The 24,191-nt window shown below is 44.9% G+C and overlaps 1 protein-coding gene across 2 annotated transcripts in view; it reads right to left on the reverse strand.

Annotated features, from left to right (window-relative positions):
- The window catches only part of LOC137239711 (ATP-dependent RNA helicase Ddx1-like), a 57,071-nt gene extending 33,147 nt beyond the window's left edge, over positions 1 to 23,924 (reverse strand). Inside the window, exons 1-4 of one of the 2 annotated variants that reach the window (XM_067765325.1) lie at positions 21,870 to 23,924; positions 21,288 to 21,803; positions 19,810 to 20,875; positions 19,613 to 19,740 (exon numbers count right to left, since the gene is read on the reverse strand). In XM_067765325.1, coding sequence (XP_067621426.1) covers positions 21,779 to 21,803; positions 21,870 to 22,939 — 1,095 coding nt within the window. In that variant the 5' untranslated portion in view covers positions 22,940 to 23,924 and the 3' untranslated portion in view covers positions 19,613 to 19,740; positions 19,810 to 20,875; positions 21,288 to 21,778. Of the gene's footprint in view, positions 1 to 19,612; positions 19,741 to 19,809; positions 20,876 to 21,287 lie in introns of both variants that reach the window. The other variant, XM_067765324.1, reaches the window with a different exon arrangement.
- Between the last annotated feature and the right edge of the window lie 267 nt (positions 23,925 to 24,191).

Raw genomic sequence — 24,191 nt, forward strand, 5'->3', positions numbered from 1 at the left:
CCCATGATTGGTCGGATCTCTATGCTTGCACTGATGTCGATTCGGCTATCTCTATATTTTACAGTACGCTTGATAGCTTCTTTGATACCTGCATTCCTACTCGCTATACCCTATGTTCGAATAAGCCCCCTTGGTTTTCAAGGCAACTTATCAGACTTAATAACATCAAATCTAGGCTTTATAAGAGGTTCAAGAAATCTGGAGCATCTGCTGACCTCTCTAAATATCTAATAGCTCGTTCTAAATTTCACCGTCTTAATCAGCTTTGTTACAAAAATTACTTGAGTTGTTGTAAAGCCCATTTTTTTAGAAATCCAAAAAAGTTTTACAGTTTCGTAAATTCAAAGCGGAAAACTTCTGGGTAACCTTCCTCATTAACCTTTGGAGGTAAAAAAGCTTGCACTGACGACGACGTTGCTGAACTATTTTCTGAGTTCTTTAAGTCCACGTATTCATCCAGTGGTTTTCATTCTGGTCAATATCCCTATCGCTTAGATAGCTCGAATTACATAAGGAATCCTGCTATTGATGGTAATATTGTTCTTCAGAGTCTTCGATCTTTGAAGCCCACCTTTTCTCCGGAACCGGACGGTGTTCCTGTGCTTAGGTACTGCGCCGAAAACATGTATGAGCCTATTTTAAAATTATTTGAGCTATCTCTGGGATCTGCGTCATTCCCGGCACTTTGGAAACAGTCTTTTATTATACCCCTGCATAAAAAAGGTAGTAGGTCAAAAGTTGAAAACTACAGGGGTATTGCTAAACTTTCAGTCATTCCTAAAGTCTTTGAACAGATTGTCACCAATCAACTGCAATATCAGTGTTCTAGTCTTTTATCTCCATGCCAACACGGTTTTATTCGTCAAAGGTCAACCACTACAAATTTGCTTGTATTCACCTCTATAGTTATGGAAGGATTTTTAGCGAACAAGCAAACGGATGTCATCTACACGGACTTCAGCAAAGCATTTGATACCGTCAACCACGAGTTGCTTATTCATAAGCTTGATTTACTGGGCTTTCCGTTTCACCTATTAATGTGGCTGAAAAGCTATCTTTCTAACCGGACCCAAAAAGTCCTGTTCAAGTGCAATCTGTCGGAATCGTTCGGAGTTTCCTCCGGCGTACCCCAGGGAAGTCATCTAGGCCCTTTGCTCTTTGCCCTTTTCATTAATGACTTGCCACAGACAATATTATATTCCCATACTATAATGTATGCGGATGATGTAAAACTTTGCTACACTTACTGTCCTACCGATTTGAGTTCCTTGGATCTTCTTCAGGCCGACTTGGACTCGTTCCAATGTTGGTGCACAACAAATTTATTAGCTTTAAATTGCTCTAAATGTAAGCATATGACATTTCACCGAGTGAAGCCAGCATTGAAATCTTATGTAATAGATGGTACGCCTTTGGAGCGTATATCTATTGCAAATGATCTAGGTGTCCTTTTTGATCCGAAATTGAATTCTAACATGCATATTTCATCTATAGCCAACAAAGCGTTGGGTTTACTTGGATTTGTTAAAAGATGGGCTAAAGAGTTCGATGATCCGTACCTCACTAAGGTTCTTTACACATCGCTGGTTCGTCCAATACTCGAGTATTGCTCATGCGTTTGGTCCCCTGTTTCTCAAAAGCATATAAAGCGTCTTGAGTCAGTTCAAAAGCAATTTTTGATATTTGCATTGCGCGGCCTTAATTGGGACTCAAGTCTCCACCTTCCTCCATACAGAAGTAGACTTCTTCTTATTAACTTACCCACTCTGGAAAATCGGAGAATATTACTGGGGGTATTGTTCATCCATAAGCTCATTATTGGAGAAATTGATTCCGCGGACCTCCTCAGCCGCTTGTTTTTTGCGGTTCCCCCTAGAGTATCCAGACACTACGTGCCTTTCTATTTACCCCTTTGTCGACGAAACTTTGCTAAAAATAATCCTCTTCTTATCTGGTGCGCGCACTACAATGACTTGTATAGCTGCATCAGTCTTGAATGTACTTTTGCCACTATACGTAATGCAATACTTGCCTATCTAATTTAAGAGATACAAGCTAATTTAATTTGCCGGCATTTTATTCCTTCGATAAAAAACAGGAACTATCTCGCTTAAGGATGGAGGAACATTTATCAACATGTCTCATTAAGAAGGAACAAGACAGTACTGTGTTGATTGGAATCTGGTGCATTCCAACAACGTAAAAACATGCTTTTTCAAGAGTCACTGACCGGAATCGTATGCATTCCGGCAGTATAATCTTAAGGGTCAGGCATCGAGCTGATTGGAATCCGGTGCATTCCAACAACACAGGTCATGTTACTTTTTTATCCCTTGTGATGGCGTATCCTCATTACACTACTCTTAGCACTGCCGGATTCCCATGACATGCTGATTGGAATCTTGTTGCATTCCAACAGGGAGATTGGAATCCACTGCATTCCGAAATCATGCTGAGCGGAATCTGATGCATTCCGCCAGTATAAGATTTCGGCATAAGATCTTATTTCTGCTCATATTTCTTATTATTTTTATATTCTGAAATTAAATAGTAATGTTCATTAATATTTCTTTGTTTGTAATATAACATTGTTGAAAGCTCGATATATCTTAAATTTTATCTTTTGAGTTGTATATTTATATATCTTTTATATTATGCAGTCGACCATAGTTTGTCGTCGACTTTAAATAATAAATAAATAAATAAATAAATAAATAAATAAATAAATTTCGCAATTGGATTTTTATAACTGGCAGTGATGCGCATCCCTTGATACCCCTTTCGACCATATCGGACCAATTTTCGAGATGAACAATAAATGGCCTAGACAATCTTAAAAGAGTAGAAAATATAGTAACGCGGCGTGCGAAAAACGTCTCAAATCGGCGGCGGTGGCGGCATTCATCGGCGGCGTATATCTCTAATACCAAATTTCAGACAAATGAAACCGTGAATAGAATTCGTTCGAATAGATCGGCTGGCACACTTATCGGAAAGAAACTTCACATAAAGACTGTCCGGGTCGTTGTGAAACTATCCTACAAATTTGAATATCGGCGCGGTGGTTTCGTGGTCAGCGAGTGTAGGTTTTACGTGAGTGCCTGTCTTCGAAGACCTAACCTCACGCATGTACCAAGTACACAGGTCAAAGTGGGTCTGACCAGCCCCCAAGGCTCGCTTACCTTGGTACCAATCGATAATGTGAGTGGACACATCATCACCTTGGTGGGGTTGGAGGCCTATCTAACACCTCTTCCATTCTATGGGTCATGGCACCCGGTTGCAATGCAACTCCACATTCGAGCTGACCAACTCTTACCGCATTCGGATATCAACCACAGCCACCACGATGCTCCCAAAGGTGCCAACCGCAACCGAACAGAAACGGAGCAAGCTCCGCGGGCTATCTGTTCCCCGTGGTACCACTTTAAAGTCTTGGTCTGACTTTCGCAGCCGAAGCCACTTCCGGTTGAGTATCCACCTACTCCGGACCGGCCGCCTAGGGGTGAGGTGGGGTTCGAACCCCCCCCCCCCCCCACATCCACGAACACACACACAAATTAACCACCACGGTCACCACCACGTCTCCTCCGTCTAAACACCTCGAAAGCATACCTATTGAGCAAATCAATAGTCCGACTAGTGGAGAGCGCTCCACTAACATCAACTCTACCTTCTTCAGCATTAATCCCACAACTACCCAAATCCCTTATGTCCGAGTACTCCGGGCACTCGCACAACACATGCACCAAGTCCTCGCATGCAGCCCCACATACACACCCCTCCGTTTCGCTCAAGCTCCTCCTATGCAAGAATGCATTAAGAGGACCATGACCAGTAAGCAGAAAACCCAGGCTCAGATTAAATCTGAAGTCTGGATTTTCCGCCACAAATGAAACGTCCCGGATGTACCCGTAGTTACCCTGCCGTTGGGACTATTGTCCCAGCGCTCCTGCCACTTCCCTCTAACCACCCCTTCTAATCGACGCCTATTTTCAAACCATCCACTCTCCACATTATCGTCGGCGGCCCATTCATCCTCCAACGGCGGCAAACTTGCCCTCCTTCTCAGCCTGAAGGAAACAGCGAGCTGTATAACCACCAGGTCGAGAAGGTGTGCACCAAGAAGCACCTGCATCGCATCCGTGGAAACGGTACGACACAAGGGCAAGCATGGGAGCATCATGCACCTCTGTATGCTCAGCACGCGTCTCTGACCATGAGCAGTCATGACCGTTCGGTACCATATGGCGGCACCAAAAGTAGCACATGCTACGAATAGGCCACGATATATTGTGCGAACGGCACGGCGACTCAGGCCCCAGTCACTCCGAATGATACGTCGTAACTGCCCCGAAACATTCTGCATCTTGTCCCTGACAGCATCCAAGTGTGGTAGGAAGTTCAGTCGCTCACCCATTGTCAGCCCCAGGTATTTGACTTTCGTCGCATATCTGATGCTGACCCCGCCGATGCGGACAACCGGTGGGCGGTTCTGTGACAATCTGCCTTTCAGCAGCATCATCACAGTTTTGTCCACCGAAATATCTACGCCAACATGGGCGCCCCAGCCAGCCACTATTTGACATAGAGACTCACTGGTACGCTCAATGCTGGCGCGAGAATCCCCCTCCACTAATAGGAGGAGATCATCCGCATAGGCGCAGAGTTTGCAAAGATGCTCGAGTTGCCTTAACAGGGAGTCCATCATCATGTTCCATATATATGGACCACAGATGGATCCCTGCGGACAACCTCGAGCCACCTCCCTTTCCACACTTTCACAGGCACCAACGATAGTAGCTCGTCTGTCCGAGAAATAGCTCTGCCACAAAGCAATTTCTGGGCAGCCGAGCTCCACTAACCGCTCGATGACCCTATCCCAGCGCAGGTAGTCAAACGCCCCCCTGAAGTCAATAAATATGCCTAAGACATATTTATTGGGGCTTCTCTCAACACAGTCTTGGACATGCATCCAGGCGTCTTCAATGCTGCGTCCTTTCCTGAATCCAAACTGTCTATCCGACTGGTTACCCCCAACTAGCTCCTGAAGCCGCTCAACCATAACCCTCTCCAGTACTTTACCAAGCACTGGAAGAAGGCTGATACCTCGGTAAGACCGAGGATCAGATCTTATTTTGTCAGGCGACTTCAAGAGAACGACAACCCTAGCAGCTTTCCACTCACGTGGGAAGTAACCCTCCTATATGCATTTATCATAAACGGCTTCCAAGTATTCCGGAATAAACTTCCACAAACACTTGCACATTTCTCCGTTTATTCCATCCAAACCCGGAGACCGTTTAGACCTAACCAGGCCAAATGTATAATCCAACTCTTCAACTTCTAGTGGAGGTACAGGCACATCCTGTACAAGGGGAGCTACCTGAACATCCGCCCTAGGAAAGAACCCTTCAATAAGCAGCTCTGAACATTTCCTCCATGTTAATATTGTTCTCTCGCCTACACGGAGGGAATTAACTTCGGTCTGGCGGCGACCCCTACAGACCTTATAGACCCGTCCCCAGGGGTCGTTCGAGTTTTCTGACACGAAGTTGCGCCATTGTTCTTCTTTAACCTCTACAATCATTCTCTTGTATTCACGCGTTTCCACACTTAATTGACTTCTAAGCTGGGACAGACCATCGGAATCGATATGCCGGGCACGTTGAAACTGACGTCTCAGGCGCCTGACAGATCTCTTCTTCTGGGTCAATTCACGCGTCCACCACCTGACACAGCGAAAACGCTCCTTCTTCCACCTTTCAAACATGCTGTCATTGACCCGCCAGATACAGGCGTTCAAGAGGGCAATCTGCTGGTCTACTGGGAGCTCTGCAAATACATCGAGGGGTGTAGCAGTCACCTCCTGCTCGACGTATAACCCGTACAGAGTCCAATTTGCCCCGGCAGTACGCCACCCCATTACGGAAGGCGTACCAAGCATATCCGGGGTGGTACGGGGGGTAACCACAATCTCAATGAGATTATGGTCGCTTATCCCCTCACCCCCCCTTACTCTCCATCTGCAACTGAACGCTCTCGCTGCTGGCTTATTCATGAGAGTAACATCAATGTCACTCCTGCCCATGGGCCCATCGAATATGTACCACCCACTCGGTTCGTTCACAAAATGAACGTGAGAGGTGAGTACCCACTCGCCCAACGCCTCGCCCGTCCATGACTAGCATATCCAGGAGAAATCCTGGATATTTTGCTATGCCATATAGGGGATATGGCATTGGCATCCACACCAATGATAACTGGCGTGCTACTCGCTAGTAGTAGCACCGTATCGAGGTACTGGATGTATGGTTCCATGTGTTCCCCAAACTTGCAGTATATGCTTGCAAAGATGGCTCTACCAAAAGAGCCCTCAATGCTCACACACACTCCCCAATCAGACGCATTCAACAACAAGCATTCATAGCTAGGCTCATTCACCACAACTGCAGCATTGCCCCGAAGGTCGCAAAAGGACCTAAACCCTCCAGGAAGCCCTCTCACTAAACCATTGGTAGTGTAGGGTTCCTGGAGCGGGGCAATACTGCAACTCTCCTCAGCCATACGCGCCCCCAATTCACACATAACGGAGTACGCTCCCTGACAATTGAGTTGAAGAACTAAACCCATCAATGTCTGGCGAGTGCACGGGCAACAGCGGCTGCATATGTCGGGCATTCCGCCGACATCATAAGATGTGCGGCGGGTCTGCCCCTAAATCCGCAATTTCGGCAATGCACCCCGTTAGGGCACTTTGCCTCCATATGCCCTTCCTGTCCGCACCTCCGACAGACGGCAGCCTTCAACCCACAGTCCCTCACCTGGTGGTCAAAACTCAGGCAACGGAAGCAGCTGTAGGTTTGGCTCTCCGGCCGAACCGGGAAGGAAAACCATTTGACGTAGCAACGGCCCGCATCCAAGAGGGGGGACATTAACTTGTCCGGTCTCTCCAGGGTGACGGTCACCGTTGCTCCCTCGACGTCTGCCTTCCAAGGTCGACTGATCAGCCTAACCTCTGACCTCTGACACTCAGGGTCGACCTTCGTGAGGTTCAGACGAAAGACCTCCTCCATGAATTCATCAGGGGAGATTTGCGCGTAAGCCCCCCGAATGACCACCCTAGTGCCTTGCTTCCGGTTTTCGCACACTTCTACCTCGGAAAACTTCTTATTAGCGAGGACTTTATATCGCTCCTCCTTGGAGGGTAGGCAAATAACTACCCCCCCCCCCCCCCCCCCCCCCCCCCCCTGCTCTACCTTCGGTTGAGGAGCTAGCGACAGTAGTCACCACGGACTCAGGAGCGAATCCGGCACCCCCCACTACATCCGATTTGTCCCAGCTTAAGGGACATACCCCGGATTCCGGCAGACTGGGTAATTCCGCGTCGTCGTCGGATTTCGGGAGAATACTCTCCTCATTCTCTGACTTCGCGGACTTACTCGGCCCGCCCTTACCCATCTGCACAGCAATTTTCGAGGTGGTCGCCTTCCCCGACGCCACCGGTATCCCCGACTTACCCGCCTTTTTGTCTGCTTTGCGACCTTCAGTTTGCACAGCGGTAGGCCTACCTGTGTTCACTTTCAAAAATTGTCGCGCACTAACACCCTTGTCCTCGCGCGAGGTCGACCCATCAGCGGCCGCAGAAGAACGACCTCCGACGGAACGCGGCCCCGGGCGCTTCCTTGCACCGCCCCTTGCGCTGCCCCCCATTTCCTCAAAGCGCCTGTCGCCAGAGACAAACTTGGTCACACTTACACGACACGGATGTGGAAGTAATCACCAGGAGAAAACCGATGCCCACTGGGCGAATGTAGCCTGCCCTAAATTAGAGGGCTATAACCACTCAGAACCAGTGGTCAGCAGCAGTAGCAGCCCAACCCGTCAGCTATAGCAATAGCGCGGTGACGTAGCTCGTTCGCTGTTTGTCAGCAAAGTGCTGACGTGGTCACTACCACCGCCCCGACGGACGGAACACTGTTCCCCGTATCGGGGACGAGTCGACCGGCACGAAAGCTCCGCCGAGCTGAACGGGCAGACTATAACACTACAGCTGATACCGCCACTGATACAAATATGGGTTTATGCCCCCTTACACAGGCAGTCCACAATCGCTCACTGCGCAAGTAGTCCAACACTGGTCCCAAGCGGAACAGTGTGTAATCACACACAAGTTTTCACCTGGGTACTCACTCACAGCCGATTGAATGCGCGCACACACACAAGTATACCTCCACGTGCAAGCACTTTGAGGTTAGGGCGAAAATTGATAGCAACCAAAAACACGCGCACAATAATTAGGGCTCCGCCGGAGATTGACCCTCGACTGACCGCTAACTTGGGGCTCCAAATGTCCAATACTTTCAATAAATTACACAAACAAAGGTTTTTACGCCCCTTTGTTTTGCTACAAAACACAATAAACACACTCTTTAGGTACACACGAGAGCTCGATGGTTGTTGCGCATCTTATTAGGGGCCGCCCTCCCATTGAACTGTCGTGACGAGCGGGACGGACGCGGTTCCGCGTCGTCACGCTGTTTACCAGTAGGGCGGTGCGATGGGCGGAAAGGACGTGTCTCAGCGCCATCCCCGATTTGTAAGCGCGCGAAAGCGCCGTGCATAGGCGAGCGGTTCTCGGGTCTCTCATGACGTAATGGGGGCCGGAATCGCGGCGTTTCTAAGCTGCCCGATTGGGCTACCTCTGCTGCATTGGCCAGCCTCTCTTCTTCCTCAACTTGCTGGGCCCATGATTTCGTTTGCTCCGTGACATGGATGGAGAGGACCCCATCCAAGCTCGCATCGTCGTCGTCGTGCTTGCTTAGAGGTGGCGACGGCTGATCCTCGTCCATATGTAGCGTCGAGTGATGTGGTTCACTGCAACGTCGGCATCGGTCTTGGCTGGGGCATATTTTCAGGCGGTGGAACGGGGATAGGCAGTTGGGACAATAGCGGTGAATGAGTATTGCACGTAGTTGCTCCTCAGTCGACACGGTAAATTGGGCACAATCGCACTCCGTGCGGTTTGGTGCACACACGGCAAGCGATGGTGAACGCATTGGGGCGTGCCTCGGTTTTGGAGCGTTTGAATGCAAATCCAGGCATGTCTGGAAGTGGTAGCGTTTAGTAATATCGCTGCATAGGTTGGTTGGGTGGCTAATGGCCGGAGACCAGGGGTCGATTATGGCTGACATATTGGTTGGCGTACTCGGGATAAGGGATTCATGTGGAGTGCATAATCTTATTAGGTTATTCTGCATAGATTTTATGCTTGTGGTGGTTGAAAACACTATTAGACCCTTATTAAATCCTTTATTTAGATAGTACGCCTAAATGTATATTCTATTTTGTTGAATATTTTCAACAGGGTGAAAATTGTTATATTGAAAATAATCAAAAACAGTGAAATGAGGTTACCGAACATAAACTATGGCAATTGTATTTTTTTCCATTTGTTTCCTTTCCTGATGCAGGCAATCAGCGTTTATATGCGCGATGATTTGGGTAAAAGATGGTATCACGTGTTACCCATGTATTTTCAATGCTCTTTGTGAATCAGAGCTGGTTAATAAGATTGTCGTTTAAGCGACTTCGTGCAGATAAAATGTGCGACAGATGTAAAGAGGCCTTTATTCGCTGTCTGGGAACACTCTTTGTCTTGATTTGGGCCATGTTGTGTGAGAATCACAAATTGTGGTGTGTTTGTTGATTTCAACACTACCGGGGATAGGCGCGGATAGCCTACACTATCGAGTGTGGTAACTTGTAGAGCTGCCAGCTGCTAACTCTTCCACTCATTGGAATGAGAAACCTGTGCGGTGCTGCCCATTGCGCAGCGTAATTATACATAATGGTCATGTCATGAAAGTATTTAGGGAAAACTCGCGTCTGAGTTCTGACGCGACATAAATTTGATAGTCTTTACTACAAATTTTAATTTCTCCCTTGTTTGTATTATCTAGAGCATATATGACACTACTTTATTCTTGCTTGGGTCCCAGGCCAAAAGGACTGACGAAACTTTATCGGAACTTCAAAACACAAAAACAATTTCTATCATGAAAGCGAGACCACTGTTCCCCAAAACTTAGGGAGTTTGACATGTTTTTGTTTATGTTTGACATTTCGATTTTGCACTAACTTTTTAGCAATGAAAACAATGCAAATAAACCGCGAAAATTATTTCGGTCTCGAGTGGTTCACTTTTTTTTTCACAAGAAAGTTGATATTGATCGTGTTTTTATGGACCACATTGTCAAAATAAAACAAAATTTTCATTTGTCGGAAAAAAGGGTAAAGCTGTTCGGGTACTAACACTCGAGTTTGTTGGATCCCGCGGATCCGACTTGTGATCCCATGGGGTCGCGCGCAATGTGTTTACGGCGTAAGAAAGGACAAAAGCAAATGTCATCGAGTGACAACCTTGATTCGTTCATTCAAAAATGTCATTCATTCATGGAAATGAGTATACAGACATTTTGAATGAATTTTCATTATGAAGAAAAACGTGTGATGGGTAAGTATAAGTATCGTTCCCTTTTTATAATTTTGTAACATTTTCTAATTTCTTATTCCTTTTTTTTCATTTCAGCTGATTACTAATCCTTCGCAAGAGCACGCTCTGATATTGGAAATATCAATAAATTCGGGAAAATACAGAATTTCCTCAACGATTCGTCTTATAAGGAAATTCTATAACATAGCGAAAATTTTAATATACGTTTATGTATGGAACGCTGTCTACGTATGCCATTTCCGGATCCACAGACCGGTGGCGCACAGTCCCACTGTGCTCTATTCATGAAACAACGGCAACGAATACCCGCATTTCGTGGTGGACAAATATAAACATATCCATCGGCACGTTGGCGTAAACCAAAGCGGCAGTACTTACTAAATCATCACAGTTATAAGAGCGTATCAATATCGTGCGCACCTTATCATCAAGCAACGGGCAATGCATCGGCAGAGTGTAGCAATTGTTGATGCTGATGGTAATTCGATGAGTGTTTCAGGCGTTAACGATAGCAAAGACTCACACGCCAACGCTGAAAAGGATTGGTTCCATGAAGATATTGATATGTCACATTATCATCATGTGGATGACTTCGAAGAGGATTTTGAATCGGACAATGACTTCGACGAATCCTATGGTAGTAGTAGTAAACGTAAACGTGGTACACGCAGAGGCACAGTTACCACGGGGACGTAAAACAGGTAGTCGGCGGCGTAATAATGCTGATGGTGGCGAGTAGTATAACCATTTTGTGCAGTAACGCTATTTGCGTGGGTGTTCGTACTATACCATTTAATTCTATTGGCTTGAGTTCGTGCTCGTTAGCCCCTCCGTCGCTCTACATATTTGACATTGTGTCCAGCGGCTTTAACACCATAGTGAAAATTTTTGTATCTCCGAAAATTTGAGGAGCGTAACAATACCGCACGTCTTTCGAGGTGCACCGTCGTTCTTCGAGGGAAGTATGCGGTAGCGGGAAAGATCACGACCCAAGCCACCGTAATAGCAAACTATGCCAGGTTAAACCCCACGGCAAATCTGGACCCGTCGGTAGCGGCCCCATTCCAGTTCATGAAGCTGGCCGATCCGACGTTTTACCGATCGTTGCCAGTGTTGCTCACTTTGGGCGCCGACGTCTACGCCAGTATTATGGTCGGCGGCACACCCGCGTCGACTGTCGGCGGGCTCCTCACCCAAGCCACAATTTTCGGCCTCGTCGTGTCTGGAGCCCACCCACTATAAAAACTTTAATTATACCACAAGGTGCATTTTAAACCAAGCAACCCCACGTACTTGAACACTAACGCTGTTCTCTTTCATCCACAGCTCAGCCAGGCTGAAGTATTGAAAGCACGGATGTCCAACGCAGATCGTACTTACTATGCAACTATACATACATATTGCTCGCCGCAAGGGGACCGGCATGTTTAGGCCACCAGCCTAAATATTTTGAAACACCCTAACACGCACATTAATTATTTTGTTATTAATACCGGTAACGGCTAACACCAGCCGAGAGCTAACTTTGAAGGACCTCCTTGGCTGCAAGAGGGCAAAGCGAAATGGCCATCTCAAGGCGAACAGGAGTACCACACAGACATCGAAGAAAAACGAGTACAAGTGCATGCAGCAACGACCATCAACAATAGCGAGGATATTCTTGATGATCTATCAAGAGCGTTGCGGGTAATCTCCTACATTATAAGATTGCTTCACTTGTATAAACAATTATTGTAAAATATTTATGTTTTATAAATAAATTGTAACGACTCGGTACTAATTCTTCCTTTTTATTTTCTTCTATTTGCGTGCGATCGCGCCCCACGACCCGGGTGCCACATTCCCCCCGCAACATTTGGTCCTTACGCGCCGAGAAAATCAAGAATTCGAAGACAACATAGGTGATTTATCAAAAAGAAGCAGCGCAGCGGAAGAGTTGGAAATTATTAGTCAAGCAAGAAAAATTATTTATAAAAGTGTTAAATTCAACCAGCATTGGAAAAAGTAATCAGCGAAACGAAACCAACTAGCACAACATTTTTGGCAACTCGCTATCACACAACACACATACTGCCATAAAATCATCACATTATACAGTCGATTCATCACATCAAAATCACATCATCAAACACATCCATTAGCATCACATCTTACAGTCATACACATCATATCATCATCATAATATCACATTCATCAGCCAGTCCATTATTATCGCATACAGTCCATTTATCACATCAATCAACTAAAAACACAGGGTACGTGGTTGCTTGGTTGCACAAAAACCTTTTTTTATTAGTTGCGTGATTTTACGCACGGAAAGTGCATTCCGTGTTAGATATAATAAAGGCAAAGCAAGTGAAAGTGCTAAATTTCGTGTTTAAACACCCCAATCGCCTTTTGACGATCGGGTAATTCCCCCCATCAGTGGTAAGGGTTACTCGACACCGCTCAAGGCAGACAGTCAGTGAATTTTTTTTTCGTTTTTTTTTTTCACATTCATCACTGCACTGTATTTTACCCCTCGTCGTCACATACGTGACAAAACTTCCTAGTCAGGAACCATATTTTCACTTGCTTGATAGCCTTAGCTTGTCTATCACAGAATGCACTTTAGTAATCAGTTTGCGAGCTGAAATAATACCAAAAGCCAAAAAGTATCACTACGTTGGGTGGCTAGTGGCTTAATCACACAATTTATACTGACCGCTTTATATTATATAGTTGTATTTTTATCACTTTTTTTCTTAATAAATACTTTAAATCGTAATTTTCCACAGTAAGTTGGATAAACAAATTTATTTTTTATATTGGGAAAGATCCCTGGTTGGCTACTCGGGAATACTCAGCGTTCACCTTCACTTTGTATACACATTAAATCCTCATTGGGACTTCTATCTGTGGTTCAAATTTCTAGAATTACACACATTAAATCCACAGGATTTCGATTTGTGTTTCAAATCTCGAGGTTGACACACTATATCTACGTCGGGATTACATCTGCCTTTTTTAAATTTTTTTAGACACGCTAAATTTTCAGAAAATATTTCTATCTGTGTCCAATACACTCTTTAGACATATTAAATATTTGCAGACGATTTCTCGTCTCTGCATTACACATCACTGTAGACACATTACATCCTCGTTAGGATTTCTATCTGTGTTTGATATCACTTTGTACACACTAGAACCTTTCAGGATTTCTATCTGTGCTGCATATCACTACATACACACTATATCCTCGTCAGGATTTCTTTCTATATCACTGTAGACACATTAAATCCTCGTCAGGATTTCTATCTGTGGCCTACATAATCCTCGTGAGGATCTCTATAAGTGGTTCATATCACTGGCCACGCATTACATTCACGTCAAGATTTACATCTGATTCAAATTTTTGCTTATTACTAAATTCACATAAGATTGCTATCTGTGTTAACACATTCAATCCGACCAGAATTTCAATCCGTGTATTTTTAAAGATTTTACTTATACAGCACAATCACAGCATGATTGATAGCTGGGCTACGTTAAAAAATAAAACACTCTTATAATTTTTGCTGCGGTTAGATACACACCAACGCCACTAAGTTTTTGCCTCCAATCTCGAACCCTTTAAAGAAACAAGATATTCAAATTAATAAAATCAATGGAGACTTATATCAGATTGGCTGATTCCATAGTCGAGTTTGAACAAGAGTTCAACTCCGCCCCGGTCGAGTCCCGAAACAAGCACACCCTTGCACTACTGCAAGAGGAGCTAAGAGCACTATGGAAGAAGACCAAGTCCACATATGAAAGTCTTCTCAGCAATGCTGAGCTGTCCAAAGACGAGCTCAGCTCACTAAGAAAGAAGAATAAAAGTTGCTTCGCATGCTACCTGCAATGCATGTCTGCTGTGGCGGCTAAAGCCGAAGCTATCACCCCACAGCCGGCAAAGGATGAAGCAAAGGATGAAGACTCTTCGCGCCGTGGACATAAAATGCTGTTGCCGCCTTGTGACACCGATGTATTTAAAGGCGACTACCTTTCCTGGCCAGCCTTTAGAGATATGTTCACGGCGATATACATCCACAATACTGATCTGAAAGATGTCGAGAAATTATATTATCTAAAACAAAAAACTCAAGGGGAGGCAAAAGAAATAGTGGGCAGGTGCTCATTAACAAACGAGGGTTTTGCAACCGCCTGGAAAAATCTAAGCGACAGGTACGAAAATAAACGTATCCTCGTCAACACACAACTAAAACTTTTATTTAATCTGACGGCAGTCGAGCAGGAGTGTGGAACATCAATTAAAAAATTGCAACGTGAGATCAACAATTGCATTTCTGCGCTACAATGTCATAATATTGACATCACAAATTGGGATGCAATTATAACCTACCTATGCTCCACAAAACTCCCTGAATCTACGTTGGCTCTTTGGGAACAGACCGTAGAACGAAAGACAGATATCCCGACATTAGATACGGTTTCTGATATTAGGGGTAACAAAACTACAAAAGCACCCAAAAGTCAAAATTCGAATTCTAGGGAAAATTCTACAAAACTTGGGGTTTACCAAGCCAGCGTACAAAAATCAGCATGTAAGATGTGCAACAGTACGGAGCACAAATTACGAAATTGCCAAAAATTCCGTAGGTTGTCTACGTCAGGGAAAATCGAGTTTGTAAAAAGCAATAGTTACTGTCTGAATTGTCTGTCGGGTGGACACACCGTGACACGATGCACTAGCCAATTCAATTGCAGCACGTGCCACGCAAGGCACAACACCTTGCTCCATCTTCCGACAGCACAACTAAAGACAACTCCTCAAAGGTGGATTCAAAACGCCACCGACAATACACCTTCAACCTCACAACAGGCTAGAGCAAGACTGGAAGCTGAAAAAAGGCAAGATAATGCTAACAACGTCACTTCGTGTCATGCTAACACGACAAAAGGGGTGTTATTAGGAACAGCGCGGGTGAATATAATCTACAACGGAGTAAAATTTTCCGCCAGAGCGTTGATAGACTCTGGGTCCGAATGCTCTTTCATAACAGAAAGACTAAAAAAGCGAATAAACCTTCCATCCAAACGTTTGCATGTGCAGGTGTCAGGAATAAATAATACACCATCTGCACAGGTAAAGGAATCATGTGCGATTACGCTAGGTTCGCTTACAGACCCCTTAGTAAGCATTGATACAATGGTCCTAGTCCTGCCTCAACTAACAGCGGACCTTCCGACTTGCCAAGCTAGCGCAACGACTCGGCAAGCGTTCCCTGATCTGATTCTGGCGGATAAGAGGTTCTTCATTAATGAACCAGTCGATCTCATACTTGGAGGCGACGTTTATCCCCAGATCATACTAAACGGTATACGGAAGAACGTTCTAAATACGCTTCTCGCCCAAGAAACCGTCTACGGTTGGATTTTAACCGGTGGTGCAGATGCACCTCACCCAACCAATACGCGGGTATCCTTTTTCAATGAAATTAGCCTAGACAAGCAGCTAGCCGCTTTCTGGGAACTTGAAAATGTACCTACAAAAAAGGCCCTGACCGAAGATAACGCCTATTGCGAGGCACTATATAAAAACACAACGGAAAGGAATTCAGATGGAAGATATACCGTCGCCCTTCCATTCAAACAAGACTTCCCAAAAACCCTCTGTTTGGGCCCATCTCTTAAGAGCGTCTGCTCTCAGTTCTATCGGAACGAGACACGCCTAGCCAAGACACCGGCCCTACAGGTGGAATACAACAGGGTACTGACAGAATACGTCACGTTAGGGCACATATCCAAGGTACACACCGTAGTACCACCACAATCATCTGATTGCTACTTCTTGCCGCATCATGCGGCAAAGAGGAAAGTACAACGACTAAAGTGAGGGTCGTGTTCAACGCGTCGTGCCCGACATCCAATGGCACAAGCCTGAACAATGTTCTACACACCGGCCCAGTACTTCAATCCGACTTAACAATACTGCTCCTCCGATGGAGATTCTACAAGTACGTCTTCAACAGCGACATTGAGAAGATGTACAGGCAAATTTGGGTAAAAGAAAATCAAACCCAATACCAAAGAATAGTTTTTCGACTCAAAGCAGAGGACCTTGTCAGCGTGTATGAGCTCAACACGGTAACCTTTGGGGTCAACTGTGCCCCCTATCTAGCGATCAGAACCCTACATCAACTTGCAGATGACGTCGAACCTTCACTGCCGATCGCATCGCACATCTTGCCAAATAGCATGTACGTCGACGATGTCCTGGCAGGGGGCATAGCATCGAGGCAGCGATCACTGCTCGAGATGAAATCACAGCTGCATTAAAGTCATCAGGATTCCCTCTGTGAAAATGGACCTCTAATTGCAGTAGGATACTACAGGGCATACACAAACCTCACAGGCTTACGGAAGACTTTCTGGAGTTCGAGGACGCGAGCATGGTAAAAAGCCTAGGCATCCGTTGGAACGCGTATCCCGACTATTTTTATTTCACAGCGAAACCAATCGAAAACCAGGAAATCTTAACAAAGAGGGCGATCCTATCTGCCATCGCCAAACTCTTCGACCCTTTAGGCTGGCTCGCTCCAGTTATCATCGTAGCTAAGATGCAGAACATTTGGCTGGAGGGGACGGATTGGGATGAACCGGTATCCTCAATCACTTTAGACCGGTGGAAAACCTTTATGCAGGAGTGCCCCGCCATTAACCAGATTCGTATACCTCGGTGGGTGCACTTCACCCCAAACAACGATATAGAAATTCACGGCTTCTGTGACGCGTCCGAAAAGGCCTACGCGGCTACGGTTTACATGCGCGCTAAGATCAACGATAGGATCTACGTTAGTCCACTTATGGCAAAAACAAGAATGGCACCAGTGAAAACAATTTCATTACCACGATTGGAGTTATGCGGTGCCGTCTTGCTGGCTGAGACTTTGGAAACTGTGATGGAGAACCTGAACTTAGGCACATTTAACATTCACAGATTCGACCATCGTCCTAGCATGGATTCGAAAACCCCCTTGTTCCTGGTCAAAATTTGTAGCTCACAGGGTGACAAAAATCGTGGAAAAGGTAAGAACGAAAGCATGGCATCATGTTGAGTCCGCATCAAATCCAGCAGACTTAGCCAGCAGAGGACTTCCAGCCACGGACCTAGTCGACAACTCTTTGTGGTGGCAGGGACCTCCTTAGCTGCAAGAAGGCAAAGCGAAATGGCCTTCTCAAGTACAAGTGCATGCAGCAACGACCATCAACAATAGCGAGGATATTCTTGATCAGTTTTCCGATCTATCAAGAGCGTTGCGGGTAATCTCCTACATTATAAGATTCTCGAATAGAACTCATCCAAAAACTAAACGTCCTTTAAAGCAGAGTCGCGCCAGATTTCGCCTGACGAAATCAAGGCTACGACTAGCCGCCTCATCAGGATATCCCAAACCAACCACTATGCCGCAGAAATAAGCTCTCTGAGGACTAGGAAACCCATCGCGACCAAAAGCGAGATTCTCTCTCTACACCCCTTTATCGACGAAGATAATGTCCTTCGGGTGGGGGTCGCCTCAACGCATCCGGGGACGTTCCCGTCGACGAGCGTCAGCCGATAATCCTCCCTTACGCCTGCCGACTCACCCGTCTCCTAGTCCAGGTTGTCCACACCATTTCCATACATGGCGGAAACCAACTAATGCTGCGGCTCCTACGCACGCAGTATTGGATACCTCGGGTCAAAAACATGATCCAATCCATGATCCACAACTGTAAGGCCTGTACGCTATTCCGCAAACGTTCCCCGACGCAACTCATGGGAATTCTCCCTGCGGGACGCGCCACCTTTTCTCGGGCATTTACCAATACAGGGGTGGATTTTGCCGGACCGTTTGACATCAGGTCTTACAGTGGACGAGGATGTCGCATGTCCAAGGGTTACGTCTGCCTATTTGTCTGCTTTGCGACTAAGGCGATCCACTTAGAGGCGACTAACGACCTCAGCACCGCCGCGTTTCTAGCAGCGTTTATTCGGTTTGTCGCCAGACTAGGATGCCCGAAAAACCTCTATTCCGACAACGGAACGAACTTTGTCGGTGCGTCGAGGGCCCTCCGCTTAGAGTCCAAGGCATTCCTCGTTGATGCGTGCGACAAAACCCTCTCTAAGTATGCCCACCAAACCCTCACCTGGCATTTCATTCCAACAGCTGCTCCTCATATGGGCGGGCTGTGGAAAGCAGGAGTCAAGAGTTGCAAAACCCATTTCAAAAAGATCGCATCGGATCACAAATTCACTCTAGAGGAGTTTAGCACCCTCCTGTGTAGGATTGAATCTTGTCTCAACTCCCGACCCCTGAGCCCATCTTCAAATGACCCGTCCAACCTGGAGCCACTTACCCCCGGGCACTTCCTAGTCGGGGGCCATCTACTAGCGCCACCCGAGATTGACGTCAGCGAGGATCGCGCTTCACTCGTCAATCGATGGGAAAAACTTAAGGCGCTGCATCTAACCTTCTGCAAACGGTGGAAAACGGAGTATCTCACCGAATTACAGAAGCGCGTTAAGTGGAAGCATCCACAATCGAACCTTAAACAGGGAGACCTAGTCGTCATTAAGGAGGACAATCTGCCCCCCAACGAATGGAGACTAGGTCGGATAGCCACCCTTCATTATGGCCCCGATAACCGAGTTCGAGTCGTCGAACTGGATACGGCAAGGGGACAAACCACAAGACCAATCACGAAATTGGTCCTACTACCACCCTCCAGTGAAGGTGAGGGAGACTTGTAACTCCCACCAGTTTTAACAAACCCCGTAACCCAGCTCTCGTTCACCACGAACGAGGCCAACAGAAGCCTAAAGCAGATAAACTATCTGCCACCGCATACCCCCTTTTTTATTGCTTGGCACATTACGGCCACAACGCTGGTGCTTAACAACAATGAGAGCAACTACCTATCCACAATTCAAAGAATTCTCCCCCTCAGTGACATCTACTAAAGCCACAACAACGTATAAAAACGAGTCTCTTGTGCTTATTAAAATCTAAAGGGTCTTTTTTTTCCAAAAACAGCAGTCTGTGCAATTCATAATAATGCATACAATCTCACCTGACAGCATAATAGTAATTAAAAGTATTTCATTTGAGCAATTATTTTGACAGCCGGCAATTATCATTTTTGCAATTGTTGATCCAAATGGAAATTCCGATATAACAGCACCAAATCTGTCTAGCTATCTATAAGTTATTAAAAAACAAAATCATCAATATACGTAGAGCAACGGGATACTGCACAGCCAGCATTACCTTTCTGTCTTCCAAATTCCAAAATACCCAATCTTGTTTGAATTCATAAGCACCTCATCGAATTTAAAGTTAAGCACACCAATTGTGCCATCTTGATGCCCCACAGCAGCGACATCCAGTGCTGGTGCAGGTTCAATACAAGTGACTTTGTTACCCCACCCAGCCAGCGGGCATACCAAATCTACTTTGTACTCCATTAGAATGCGACTCACTTCTGCGCCGAAGTCTTCACGTTTTGCATATAACTTATGCGATACCACAACTGCAGGTATTCCAGCTTTTTGCGCGCGTTCAATACCCATAACATCGGACTTATTCGATATAACTAATACCACATCGGCATGCCACCCTGCGATGTATCGCGACAAGCATCGATGAGTGCTTGAAAATTGCTACCATTTCCGGATATGAGTACGAAAACACGTTTGCGTGGTTGCTTTGTAATTGTTGTAGAAGTTGTGAACAACGTTTGCAAATTTCACAACAACTTGAGGTTCGTTGGGATTACTGCGTTTATAAGCCACACCCATACGTGTAGCCCGTTAACTATATTCAAGTCCCGCTAAAATGGTGTGCTCATGCTCGGGTGCAATCACTACAAAACCAATGCCGCAGTTAAGATTATCTAGAGGGACCTCATGATCCCGTGGTATAATACGTTGCACATCTGGCAGTAAGCCCGTAGTAATGTGCGATATGGCTTTAATTTCGCATTCCCTTAAGAGCGCGAGTATTTCATTAACATATATTCGTGATGGTTTACATAGTTCTTGACCTAATGTTTTACTGCCACTGCTAAATTCGCATTCTCTGATAAATCAATGTCTGCCAGTTCTAGCTGTTTTCAACAAAGCATGAAAGCCTGCACAATGTAGGCTGGAACATAAGTGGTACCCACTACTTAATCTCCTCTTTCTCCCGACTTTGCGTTTCGAATGCAAAATTACTATACAAGATACTGTCAAAAAAAAACCACCCTCTCCTGCTTGCGGGTGACTCAACGGCTTTGCAATGTTCTTAGCACGGCCTACCCAATTTCAGTTGTTTAATTGCAACACGACAGTACCTACAAGTAAAGACCAAGTTGATATCATGTGTTTGTATGTACATAAATACTCAAAAGACATAATTTACTTATATGTAGATAGTTGCATACGAAAATATATGCGCTAAAAAAAAAAAAAATTATAATAAAATACATAAATATGCGTCACTGTCCTAGGACATAGCAAACTCTAAGTACATTGGGGTGGTCGGTCGTACGAACTAAAATTGCTTCAGTCCATCCACTAAAAAGCTCCATTTTCCTCAAGAAAATAAGCAATAAAAGATTCATTTCTAGCGAATCTACAAAAATAAGAAAGCTTTATCCGATGGATTGAAAAGGTTGTATTTTCGCCGACTACTCTAGTGTACTCTAAGGCTTTTGCCTGAATTGACAGTCACTGTTCAACATAAATCAATATCAATTTGCATACCAATCAATACCCTTTGCACTTGCTTCATCATTGCCCTGCCAAGTGAGTAAGTCCTCTTCCCCATGTTCTCTCCTCCTCCTCTTTCCTTCTTAAACAACTCAATCTAATTTCTTTGTTAGTTTAAACGGGAAGTTGTGTGTTTCTTATCATCATTGCCACCAATATCATTGTCACTATTATACGTATTCATTGCCGATAATCGTTGGCTTAATAGATTCCCTGAAATACACTTGACAGGTTTTGCACAAAAGCTGGCCAATAATTAGTGAAACCGAATGGTTTATCCTTGTGGATACCAGATATTGTACAAGATTTGTAAAACCTTTTTGGAAAGTTTACCCGAACAATACTTGGATTATATGCAACCGTATGGCGAATATGAGGAAGACGATGATCAAGATTCATCACAAGGTCCTTCGTCATCACCAATGAAGGAACCACAGCAAGCCATACCGGTTATGACGCGTATGGTCAGCCAAAACCTTGTCGTGTTAGCAGTAATCACCCTTACAACCACTACAACAATTGCAAAAATTAGCTTCATCCAGAAAAAATAATCTGCAATATGTCAACGACACTAACCCACTACTAATCATCTCTTCAAGCCGTCCAGGTGTACCGACTACAATATGGACACCTTGTTGTAGTGAACTTTTCTGCGTTTCTAACTCAACACCACCAATCAGTAACAGCGAACGCACATCCGGATTGCTTAAATGTACTCGAAATTTTTCAATTTGATCATAAGTTTGTTCAGCTAATTCACGACGCGGCTCGATAATAATGGCCTGTGGGGCATTAGGTGCTGGCTTATTGGCTGCTGTATTTGTTGCAGGACTTGCAAGCGGATTTGCTTTAGAACGTTCAGCACCTGCTAGACAAACCGCCATGAAACCATTCTTTGGTGGATACTTAAATTCGCTTTTACCAAAATTAAATAATATTTCAGCATTTTTCAACACAACAGCTAGATAAAATGTTTTATTACATTGATTTTCAGGTATACGAAAAGCTACACCAAGACCTTTGCCATTCTTGGCAAACACAATTTCATTGGCCTGCAAATCGAGAAAACAGCCAATCACGTCATTTTTACCAAATGCTTCCCCATAATCATCAAATTGACGATTATTGGATTTTTTTCCTGTGCCACCAAAGCCATAACCATTACGACATGTACCAAGATCTAGATCGGCTTGCTCAGTAGACCAACCCACACGACAAAGGCCTTCGTCAGTGACAGTAGCTTCATAATAGAATTTTCCTTTGCCATGGACGCCGGTTGTTGCACGGCAACCATGCCATTCTTTAAACTCACGCGATTGACAACGCATTCTATCCGCTGTTACGGCAAGTGCTGCCCCACGATCAAAGAACGACATTGTCCATGGTGCAATAGCGCCACCAGCAGCAACAGGTTTGCTAACCTTTCCCTCCTCTAAATCGCGTAATAATTCCCAAACTATTTGCAAAATAGGTAAACAGAAAGCTCCTGATTTTCCAGAACCAGTTTCGGCGGCCATAAGTACATCGCCACCTCCGAGAATGAGCGGTATTGCTTCAGCCTGTACATCGGTCGGCAAGGTCCATTCCATTTCTTCGATTGCCTTGGCAATTTCCGGTAAAACACAAAATTCTTCAAAGGCAGTCATTTTCGGAGATACAAAAAATTTTCACTATGGTGCTAAAGCCGCTGTACACAATGTCAAATATGTAGAGCGACGGAGAGGCTAACGAGCACGAATTCAAGCCAATAAAATTAAATGGTATAGTACGAACACCCACGCAAATAGCGTTACTGCACAAAATGGTTATACTACTCGCCACCATCACCGCATTATTACGACCTGTTTTACGTCCCCGTTTGGCGTGCCATCAGTGGTAACTGTGCCTCTGCGTGTACCACGTTTACGTTTACTACTACTACCATAGGATTCGTCGAAGTCATTGTCCGATTCAAAATCCTCTTCGAAGTCATCCACATGATGATAATGTGACATATCAATATCTTCATGGAACCAATCCTTTTCAGCGTTGGCGTGTGAGTCTTTGCTATCGTTAACGCCTGAAACACTCATAGAATTACCATCAGCATCAACAATTGCTACACTCTGCCGATGCATTGCCCGTTGCTTGATGATAAGGTGCGCACGATATTGATACGCTCTTATAACTGTGATGATTTAGTAAGTACTGCCGCTTTGGTTTACGCCAACGTGCCGATGGATATGTTTATATTTGTCCACCACGAAATCCGGGCATTCGTTGCCGTTGTTTCATGAATAGAGCACAGCGGGACTCTGCGCCACCGGTCTGTGAATCCGAAAATGGCATACGTAGACGGCGTTCCATACATAAACGTATATTAAAATTATCGCTATGTTCTAGAATTTCCTTATAAGACCAATCGTTGATGAAATTTTGTATTTTCCCGAATTTATTGATATTTTCAATATCAGAGCATGCTCTTGCGAAGGATTAGTAATCAGCTGAAATGAAAAAAAAGGAATAAGAAATTAGAAAATGTTACAAAATTATAAAAAGGGAACGATACTTATACTTACCCATCACACGTTTTTCTTCATAATGAAAATTCATTCAAAATGTGTGTATACTCATTTCCATGAATGAATGACATTTTTGAATGAACGAATCAAGGTTGCCACTCGATGACATTTGCTTTTGTCTTTTCTTACGCCGTAAACACATTGCGCGCGACCCCATGGGATCACAAGTCGGATCCGCGGGATCCAACAAACTCGAGTGTTAGTACCCGAACAGCTTTACCCTTTTTTCCGACAAATGAAAATTTTGTTTTATTTTGACAATGTGGTGCATAAAAACACGATCAAAATCAACTTTCTTGGGAAAAAAAAAGTGAACCACTCGAGACCGAAATAATTT

This window comes from Eurosta solidaginis, chromosome 2, assembly GCF_040869045.1.
Source record: "Eurosta solidaginis isolate ZX-2024a chromosome 2, ASM4086904v1, whole genome shotgun sequence".
Taxonomy (NCBI): Eukaryota; Metazoa; Arthropoda; class Insecta; order Diptera; family Tephritidae; genus Eurosta; species Eurosta solidaginis.